Source organism: Nannobrachium achirus, assembly GCF_963921795.1.
Source record: "Nannobrachium achirus genome assembly, chromosome: 4".
Lineage (NCBI taxonomy): Eukaryota > Metazoa > Chordata > Actinopteri > Myctophiformes > Myctophidae > Nannobrachium > Nannobrachium achirus.
In genome coordinates this window covers 22,544,483-22,555,926 of record NC_137813.1, presented here as the reverse complement: position 1 = coordinate 22,555,926, position 11,444 = coordinate 22,544,483, and the positions used below count along the sequence as shown (strand labels likewise).

Below are 11,444 nucleotides of genomic sequence, written 5' to 3'. Positions count from 1 at the left end.
CATCTCTGCCCTCACTTTGCTGTCTCTGTACTAAATCTAAATGAGACAAACAGTTATTTATGAATACCACAACATCTGAAATGCATGGGCAGAGGTCTTGGAGTGACTGACAATAAGTGAGGACAAATGAGTCATGTGTTGCTTATAGCTTCCCAAGCCACTCAAAAAGATGAATTTACACAGCAGCCCTGGACTAGTGGAGGCTTGATGTTTAGAACTGAACCCTTGCCAGCGTGGTACGTCAGAGTGGGCAAGCTGAGGTCGATGACAGAACAGACTGGAATTAACATCTGGACTGCTGACGTGGTGGGACATGCGGTGCGGTGCAACAAGCAGGTGGTTTAACCCCTTCACCTAAGCAGGTGAAGTTGTCAAGAGTGCGATGGTTATCTGTGCCCCAGAGGGCTCTCAGAGAGAAGGGTGCTAGGCTAGGTTTCCTTTTATCAGGGACTTTGACAAATGAGAGGGAGGTACGGTAGACACACACTATAGGCCAGGGGATGTTTGCTCAGGTGTGCTAGACAGACAGAGAGATGGACAGAGATGAGAGAGAGGGAGAGACGGTGAGCCAGATAGTTGATTTGAGGGTACGAAGGGTGGGAGGTAATTAGGTGGGAGGCGTTAAGTGGAGGGTGCTGTGTGGGCGTGCTTCACCTCCCCCTTCCACTCCGCCACTCTGATGAGAGGGTTGGTGAAAGGGTGAGTTAACGTTCATGTTCAAACACAGAGAACAGCATACATGCGAAACTCATGACAGACGGATTGAGAGTCATTTCCAGTGTTCAGTAGTGTTTGACATAGAATTTACATCAGAATAACCACTCACAGGCGGCAGCCGCTCGTAACTGGTAAAAATAAACCTAGCCTAGCCTTACCCTCTGACCCTTCTATTGTAAATATCTCTCTCTATATGTATTAATATATATATATTAAGGCTGGGACTTTAACTGATTAATTGCGATTAATTAATTACAGAAAATTAACGCGATTAAAAAAATTAACACATTTTAATCGCACTTAGTTTTTGCACCACAGAACCTTCAGTTTCGGGCATACCGATCATAGCGATGCACCAACCAAGAGGAGACGACAAACGCAACGGGAGAAGTAGCCGATCAGAGCACTTTGCTTGGCCCAGTGGATGCCAAATTTAGATTTAAAAAACTCACTCGTTGATTCACTCGTACAACAAAATGTGTTTTACTTGAAAAAAATGCTTCTCAGGTCAAATATCGATTTGCGATTAAAATGCGATTAATTGTGATTAATTAATCACAGAGCCTGTAATTAGATTAACATTTTTAATCGCATCCCAGCCCTAATATATATATATGTGTGTGTTTTTGCACCCGTTTTTTTCCCGGACGATATCTACTGCATAGTACTATGTTCTATCCGTCTTTCATTCAATTTTATATGAGATACATAAAGGTTTCCTGTGTAAATAAGCCGAAAAGCTTACTCCTTTTAGTTGCATCTTTCAGTAAGATAATTTTGCTGTGCTTTGCTTGCTCACCCTTAAACAAACATTGCACCCGTGCCCCATTTCTACTGTACATTCCACTATGGGCAGTTGCCGGCTTCAGTACCAGAATAGCAGATAGGGGAAAATACTTAAATACTAGGTTCATTGCATCATTGTCATTAGAGGCAAAACAAAGTGGTTAGGATAAAGTATTTTTACCCACATATATAAGAGCACTTTCCTTGCCACAGACCAAACCACACTCCTAAGTATAGAACATCTTTTAACTCCTTTATTTATTACTTCACTTGGTCATATTACATAGTATATTTTTTGAATAAAATCTATGTCAAACTCAATAACCATATTTCTGATTCCCACCTAACTCACATTTCACAGTCGGGATCCAGAAACAGACAGATGTAGTTAAGAAGCTCATGCACGCTGCACACACACGCACACGGTCACCTCACACACATACACAGACTGTGACTGACACATTCCTCTCACATTATTAGGCATAATGGTGTAAAAATGACTGTGCGGCCTGTTCTAGAGAATGAGCACCCTCTTGTGGACAAAATCAGGAACTGCAACATCACAAAGCTCATTCACCAACATCAGCTTTCCTGTACATTTTCCCCCAATTCCATACTTATCCCTCATATTACATCATAATGATAAAGTACAGTACAGTGGTGCTGTTGTCCACCCTAAAGAATCTATCATAGCAAACTGTAATTCACTGACTCAGCCGCTCTCACAAGTGTGGAGTCATTACGTTACAGATAATGGAAGGGATCAAAATGTTGCCAGGTGAAAGCAGCACCCTAACAAAAAAGGGGAATGGAGTCCCACAAAGGCACACACCCATCGCTAGACTACAGATAAATAGAGAGAAGGAGAGATAGAAGGGACAGTATGAAAGAGGAACGGTACAGATCAGAAAGCAGTGAGTTCAGGGATGGGTGAGAGCGTTGTGCACCTGCAGGGATTGTGACAATGACAGGGCTGGTTTATTTTGGTGGGCTGTTTGTTTCACAAGGTTTGGTGCTGCAGGCCAGACATGGGAGAAAATGGGTTGAAAATGAGGGTCTGAAATATTCATTGTCCAATGAGTTTGCCCACAAACGAGTCCAGCTGGTCATCGTCTTTGAGCCCCACAAACTGATCGATGACGTCGCCTCCTCGCATGGCGATTACTGTGGGAACTGCAGACACCTGGAGAGAGAGGCAGGTTGGCTTTTTTCAGAAACTCTCAAAGATGTGCGCTTTGATATTGTTGCAATTGATAAGAAATGTTGCATGTACAAAACTGTTCAGGAATTAAATAATATGTGTTCCAGTGGGGCAAAGAGGCTTATTGTCAGTATCGGTCAGAGCGCAGGAGTCTATCCCCGTTTCGCAGTACGCTAGACTGGATTGCCAAGGTGGAGTGTAACACCTACCATCAGCTCCCAGTACTTATCGCATAACTTGTCACAACCAAGCCGTGCTACTCATTTGCAGAGTCAATAAGAAATACGTTTTAAATCTTTTTTGAATGAAATGACCACCGCTTATCCACATCCACAGTCCACCTTCTGAGATAGAGAGGTGTATGTCAGACCCTTACCACCCCTTTCGAATGCTATCAATGCACTGAATGGGAATTCGTCACGTGTATTCAGACCATTTAACACCTTGAGGTCCGAAATAGAATGGTGGTTGGTAGATTAGCCGTGAAATTTCTATTATTGTATTGTGATCTGAGACATAATATTATGTTTATAAACATGACCCCGCAGCCCCTCCATCTTGAACAGCGCCGCTGTTTTTTCTTTTTCTTTTTTCCCCAGGCCAGTAACTCACCATGATTTTCTCGATTTCCGTTGGGATAGAATGGGGGTTTTGGCCGATCGTCGATGTCCCCGTGCGTTTCGCGTGCGCGATCCTTTCACGTAAATGTCCCCGCAAATAGTCCATGTGTGACTGAAGAACAGAACTGAAAAGTTTCGCTAGCATAGCCCCAAGCATGTCTGCTGTAGGAGCTCGAGTGTGCAGACAGCAAACGGATGGCTGGGAGTAGCCTTGGAGAAGGAGAGGCGCTGACGTCACCTCTGCTTCATGCACGGTCTGCATGAGCTATCAGTGCACGAGTGGTGACTAGGGAAGGTTAGACGATCGCCGATTTTCGGATCAAAAGCTTTTATTCCGGTTTTAAAGACAAAGTCCGGGAATGTACGACGTGGCTGAGAGTCCCTGGGGGGATGTGCGATATAGTACGGTTTTAACATTAAGGGGCTCCCCGTGGCTTAGAAGGTGTTAATGGTGCACAAGCTGAGATACTGAGCTACCGGACGTGTTAATCACACAATTGATTACGAGATACTGACGGGGCTCAGTAGGTGCGCCGTATAAAGTATGGTTATTGACCATGACGGAAGCAATGCTCGGTGGCGTCTCACGTGGCTCAAGGTCGCATAAGACGACTCAGCGCCGTTAGAAGTTGTAAACCAGGGGGCCAGAATCGTAAATCATCATCCCCCCGACTTTTGTCAACACACTGAATGATGACAAAAACCTACGGCGCCCGTCGGTAGGTCAGTAGCAACTTTAAGCAAATGACGGCTACCGGAAATGATCAGCGATCGATAGATCAACCTTCCGCCGTCGCAGCCATCTGCACTACGCCAGAAGCTCCCTTTCAACGGTGCGCCTAAAACTTCTGCTGTATAGACGCATCGCCATGGGAACCATAAAAGGGGTGGGACCCCGTCGCCGATAGCTGTTTGCTTAACGATTTGGACCGCAACGCCTCATGTCATGTAGCGGTTGTAGAAACGGGCTCCTTAAATTCCCTACTATCTCAGCTACTGCACCATTCAATAGTCTGAATACACGTGAAAAATTCTCATTCAGTGCATAGCATTCGAAGCCGCATTCGAAGCCGGTGACTCACCAAGGAGTCTCACCTAACTGCAGGACAAGATCCACCACCACACCCCATCCTGTTCACCATGATCAGTGAATACAGGAGGTCTGTTTGAACCTTCCCTAATTGGCCAACTCTACACACGTCCTAGACTCTTCTCTCTCCTGGCTCCCACACTGTGGAACAAACTCCCCCATGCAGCCAGAACTGTGCAAACTCCCTCCCCATTTTCCTCTTCAGACTCCAGCTCTGCCCCTTTTGATCAGATCTTTGTTACTTAGATTTGTTTTGCTTGACCGCAAATATTAAGAATGTTATTTATTTTAGACAGCATGATTTTGTTTTGTTTTGTTTTGAACTAATTCTGATGTTTACCTGGTATAATAGTTTCTTTGAAGCACTACATTGTTCTCCACTTACTAGAAAAGAGCATCTGCTGAATGTCATTGTAATTGTGAAGATAGAAATAGAACTGTCCCATAGTGAGCATTAGTGAAGAACCATATATGAGGAAAAACCATACGAGGGGAAAAGGAAAATCTGGTTTTAGGACTACAAACAGTAACACACAATTAGTAAACAAGTTCTTACCCCATATTCGATAGCCAAGTCTGTGTGATCATCTATGTCAACTTTTGCCATGGCGATGCGGCCTTTCTGCTTTGCAACAGCCTTCTCTAACCTCGGCCCAAGAATCTTACAGGGACCACACCACCTAGCAAAATATCAAATAGTACATTATTCCAAGTTAGCAACGAGAACTCAGTGTTAAATGCTAGTCAATTACTATTATGTTTTATGTTTACAACATCCTAAAACCTTCACTTCAAAATGAATTTAGGAATATGAACAAACAAATTTAAAACAAGGCTTCAATGCCTTGAATTAAAGTCTGTGATACGCATACAGTGCAGTTAAATCCACAGATAATAAGCTAGACTTGATTTGACTCCATAAGGGCTGCTAATTAACTTGAGGTTGGATACCAGCTGACCTTTATAATGCGTGTCATTTGTAACGCCAGCATGTCTGCTCTCTACATGCCTGAAAGTCCAGTCTCAGTCAAATGGAGCCTCCCTGAGGAATTCTATCTATCACTGAGATAATTGAAGATGAAGTGGTACTGTACAATGTTTTACTTCCTTTAAATCTCTCATAACATCCAGCTACATTAGTTTTGCTTTAATGTTGTATGAGTTTTAAAAAAAGGAACCCAATTGAAACAAGACCAAAAGCTTTCTTGAACTGTACTGTCATGTACCCTTTCCTATGCAAACGTCTAATGGTCTTCAATCAATCAATCAATCAATTCATCAATGTGTTTCAGAGCACTACAAAAAACATACAGACTAGTTAAGTAGTTCTATAACATTTTGGCAGCACATAATATTATACATAAGAATGAATTATTAATTCTCTACAGAGTTTTCATTTCGATTGTTATTTACCTGCAGCACAGACACTTTGTTGTCTTACATTGAGCTCATCTGAATTTCTGGGTACACATACCAAGTAATGTGATGCAACTGAAGCCCAACTGTTCGAAAACAATGCTGGTTGGTTTAACCAGGACTAAAGTTGAGCAAGCAGAGTACTACAAATGCAGCAACCATTTTCTGATTGGAGAGAAGAAATAGCCAACAGGTTGTCACTTGTCACAGAATAATTTGTGTGTGTCTATGACTGTGGTTGTGCTCCGCAGCTGCTACACACTTGCAATGTCACAAACTACTATGTACTACTGACGTATCTGCTGCTAAGTGACGTCTCACCTGCACAAGAGACTATATATGCACTAGGGCGCACATGGGTGCGTGCACATAGGTGCTTTGGCATGTATACCCTGGCTTATGCTGAGCTGGTCGAGTCATCACTGTGATGTCAGAACGGGTCAGCTATATCCATATATGGAGTTTGTGAGGACATACAGTATGTAGAGGTATTGACCAGCTCCATATTATGTAGATCTAGGCGATGATCCAGTCGTCTCCATGTATGGATGGATATTGCCAAATATAGGTATTCCCAGATAAGTGCTTAATATTGATGACATCGGGACAGGGATCTCAATATATGTGAATAAAAGGGACAAGGACAATTCATTTTGAAATGTGACTTGTGTCGTGTCAACCTCACTGGTTAGACACAATATGTCCATCCCAGATATGGGCTTAATATTGAAGGGCATAAAAGGGATTCTATTGTGTTGGCATTCCCATATATGGGCTTAATATTGATGGGCATAAAAGGGATTCAAATAGTGTGGTTGGCCTAACAGGGCATCGTCTGTGAATCAGATGTAGAGGTCAGCTCCATATATGTAGATCTAGGTGATGATCCAGTCGTCTCCATGCATTGATATGCAGGGTTTGATGAGGTCAGTGTCATGATCTTCATATATGGATATTCAGGTGATAGTCAGCAGTCTTGATTTGCAAATTAATTCTGTCTTGGCCATATGGAGGGTCCATATATGGGCATTGACAAATATGGGCTTAATATTGATGAAATCAATCGATCAGGGATCTCCATATATGATTGCCAGAACAGGCTGTCTTGGTCATTGAGTCAACAATGTGATGTCACATTCACAACAGGTCAGCTATAGACATTGAGGTGTTACCCAGCCTCGGACGGACAGGATCTGCCGGGTTTCATAGTAAACTTTCTCCCTACGGTCACAATAATATAATAACTAACTAAGCTAATTTAAGTCCAAAAACAGGCTTGCAATGGAAGGGGTGCAGCAGGGGTGCATTGTGAACCATTTTTTTGTACTAGTGAGCATGGGATTTCCAAATCAAAATTTAAGACAAAATAAAAAAACAACTACAAATAATGGAAACTGCTAATGGTGAATGGTTCCACTTGCACTTTTCCGCAAGGTCCTCCTGCAGGCATTGAGGATTTGTTTTGGGTCAATAGAGGTCATCCAAAAGCTATATACTCTTAGTGTCTGGTCAGTCATGAGCCCTTGTGTAACCTCAATGGTGTCAAGTAGAGTGGAAAACCAGTCAGCTGTCCCAGTCCATGTCAAAAGGTAATATTACCTTCTAGAACTATACATTTAAAGAGAGGATTTTCCCGGGACAAAATAATGAAATTCCATCACGCCATTATTCTTAATTATCATCACCATACCTTGGTCAATCAGTTGGCCTCATATTCACCTTGTTCAAGCAAAAATTATAATAATTATAATTCACATTAAAGGTGACATTTATTTTCTCAAAGTGTCACAGACACAGTGTCAGACATTGCAATAATACCCACTACAAAAGTGCTTCATTGTCGAGTGAGTTGGCGTATATATTGTTTTGTTTTATATCAGAGCATCCCTAATTCATTACCAAAGCAAATCAATTGGTTTTCAGTCATTCCTTCATTCAGATGCCCCCCCCCCCCAGATACTCACTGGGCGTGGAAGTCAATTAACACAGGTAGATCACTGTTGATGACCCTATCTGTGAAATCCTCGTGGTCTTGGATGTTGAAGGAGACCTCACGACGGAAGGTGTGGGGGAGGGAGCGAGGTAGCGAGCGCGAGGGAGACAGGAAGTTGAGACGGGGTGCAGCCGACTGCAGCGACGTGGAGAAAGACAACGTTGAGTTTGCAGAGGACAGGACTGGGAGACAGCGGACGTCTTTCACCGTATAGGTCCAAACCCTACGGACAAGCAGCCTGTGGGCCATCTGAAGAGGAAGGTGTGATAGGAGAACAAAATGTATTGGTTCTTTATTATTCAGTTGGGGTTTTAGAAGAGTTGCATGTTTGATTAAAATGTTATTGAATATTGTTGTTATCAGTCCCTATTTTGGGTATGTCATTATAGGCAAAAATGTTGCGACATGTGATGCATGTCGCAATGTGATGCATTGTGAGATTGTACTCATTATAGATCAGCTTAAGTTAAATCATGATTACTTTTGGTGGAACATTATTATTTCACATTTGTAATGCCCTTTGTTACTCTTATAGTCTGTACAATGTTCTGGTTATTGTGTAATGGCTGGATATGGGTTACAGTGCAACAGCTGACACAATAAAATGAATAACCAAGATGAATAACCAAGATTCACGATTATATAACTGTCAAACCCACTGTTAATCTACTGTTAAGTCGAGTTAATTATCTGTGCAATTACTGTATTCCTACCACATGCACACATAACCTTAACTATTACTGGTAATAGATTGTACATACTGTGCATAACTACCATATGCCCCCTTTAGTCACATTATTTATTTGTGTCCCGCTAAACCTAGTGTAGACGGCCGGTTACTGGTAGCGTCGCCGGAAAGAAACTCGCAGATTTTTACTGAGAATAAGGTTAGAAATAACGTTACGCATATCTTTCTGAGGTTAAGATTAGGAATAGGGTTAGGTTTTGGCACCATTTTACTGAGGTTAAAGTTAGGAATAAGGTTAGGTTTAACCATTTAGGCATAGTTTGCAGAGGTATATAAGGATCTCAATGGAAAATAACAAATAAGCCTTTCCTTACCCGAGTTTCCTTTTAGTTGACATTGTATCAGTGAACTGTACCTTGGCTTTTCCTATCAAAAACGTCTAATAAATACCTCAATCAATCAATCAATCAATCAATCAATCAATCAATCAAAAGGCATAAACCATGAGCCCAGGCGAGTTTCTTTCCGGCGACTCTTCTGGTATCCTTGACGGCCAGGTCACCCCCTTTAGGTCTTCAAATTATTTATATGACGCTTTTGTTGGTGATTGAATGAAAATGTCACCTTCAGCGCCATGCCCACCTATTGCCAGCCCATACACTTTGCACACTTGCCCAATCCATCTTGATACCGTTTTTTTATACTGGCTTTTATCATTTTATTACTTTTATTGTTGCTAGAACTACTACTACTTCTCTGACTGTGCTTGTTCTCTACACTCTTCCCTGCATCTGTCTTTCATTCTCACTGCAGTGCGGCTATATGATGACTGAATTTCCCTCAGGATTAATAAATGAGAACTTTTAGATTACTTCTAATTAATTGTGCAGCCCTTGGAAAGTCGTTGAACTGGGACAAGGCCATAAAGGCTCTGTAGTGGCAAGTTGAACTTGAGGATGGGACAGTTATGTAAGGCAAGCCTGGTTATCACCTTTATGTAAAATCTAGTGTACAAAATGGGGTGTACAATGGGTGAATGTAGAACTCTTTGGTGATTTATCTAATTGAGCTCCATGATAACTTGATCTAGGCTACATTTCTCCCATGATTGCACTGGTAGCTAGTGTAGGAAAAGTTTAAAAGACAGCTTCAGCAACAATAGGTTCAGTGCTCAAAACCACTTGCAACCTGGCGTCCCTGTCAGAGTGTCAGTATGGGCGAACTGTTCCATAAACAATCACACCCAATGTGAAGCGAGCGGTGGTCGTGCTTGCATAACGTCTTCAGACTAGGATTTGAGTCTAGGATGTACAGGGTATGCTACACGCACACGTTTTGCTATGGCAAAACGCTGAGGAAAAAGGCTACAGACATACGACATATGACATCATCACTAGACAAACATGATGCTACGTACACACATTTTACTATGGCAAAACGCGGAGGAAAAAGGCTACAGACAGTCAGACACACGCACAGCCAGGTATAGGAGCGCTCAAAAAACAGCAGAGTGAGCAGACCTGACCTACATGCTCACAATTTTACAGTATAAAATATGGCTTATTGACGAGTCGACCTACGCTGTCATTGCATGCATGCAATGTTGCGTGAGGTACTTTTACTTTACTGGAGTATTCCCCATACTTCTCATAAGTATTATCCAATACTTTTACTTCTACATCTCGGATCCAAATATTGTACTTTTAGTTACTAGTACTTTGCAGGTTATAATAATACCTAGGCTATTAAAAAACAGGTTGTACTTTTACTGATGCCAATACTTTCATACTTTTTGAAGTACAATTTGAATTCCGGTCTTTCACTTACAGTATTTCTACATTGCAGTATTGATACGTTAACTATGCGAATACTTTTTCCACCACTGGTACTGGGTGTTTTAATAAATGACGTCAGAGGTGTTTCACAACCACATAAAGTTGGCAGGCAGGCATTTAAAACATTTAAACGCACTTTGTCGCGCGGGTGTGTCGCTCGATAAAATGAAATGACGTGTTTTCAACTAAAGAAAAGAAGTGTCGACGCGGACACACTCACTCGTACGGCGAAAGGTAAATTAAGCTGCTTTTTCCTAGAATAACCTCCGTGTGACTTTGCCCCTTCATCTCCTTATCGTCTCCTCCTGGCGTTTTATAAACACAAATGACCAAAACGGAGCGTTGGAAGAACTGTTGGTCCACGCAAAAGTAGAACATTTCCCCACCACACATAACACATAAGACGTAAAAATAAAATAAAACGTTTACCGTGCAGTGTGTTGCTGCCGTTGCTGTCCGCCCCCGGACCACTCACTGCACAATAACATGTATGTTTCAATCCCATTGTCCGGAGGAACAAGCGGTCTAATTATGGTCTAATTAATTAGCTTTGTGAATTACACTCTTCAGTGGACCAAATGTGTGTGGGTCACATAACTCTATGGTCACTACTCGACTCCTACATTAAAACATATATTAAAACATATGTTATACGTAAAAAATAAAAACTTTTACAAGTTTGTCAAAAAAGCAGGCTCATGTTGAGAGCTTGTAGATCTGCCAATAATATGTTATACATAAGGCAGCTCTATTGTACATTTTAGCGGAATTCATCTGAAGAAAAAAGAATAGGAGCAAATAAAAAGCTGTGACTTTTTTCTTTTTGTTACAGTAGTTTAGAATTAGCCTAAGTAAAGAGGATTAGCGGTTGCCAAACAACCAACAAGCAAATCACAGGGCAACACTTTCTCCGGGCCATGGGATCTAAAACACTTCCGCCAAAGCACTTCGTTACTTCCGTTCGGCATTACAGATCAAAGGGACCGCGCAGCCTGTGCGTCTGTGTTTAGTGATTACCGCCACACTGTGGCCACATTTAGAAGTTAGTAGCCTAGGCTATTTCAATGTTGTCCATTTTATGTTGTTTTATTTTATATT

The 11,444-nt window shown here is 41.9% G+C and overlaps 1 protein-coding gene across 1 annotated transcript; it reads right to left on the bottom strand.

The window, feature by feature from the left end:
• Positions 1-1,741: 1,741 nt before the first annotated feature.
• Positions 1,742-10,848, bottom strand: txn2 (thioredoxin 2). The gene is made up of 4 exons (XM_080724148.1): positions 10,776-10,848; positions 7,795-8,072; positions 4,971-5,094; positions 1,742-2,686 (listed from the first exon to the last, which is right to left on the bottom strand). The coding sequence occupies exons 2-4, from the start codon at positions 8,070-8,072 to the stop codon at positions 2,570-2,572; spliced, it is 519 nt and encodes a 172-aa protein (XP_080580274.1). The 5' UTR covers positions 10,776-10,848; the 3' UTR covers positions 1,742-2,569.
• Positions 10,849-11,444: the final 596 nt, after the last annotated feature.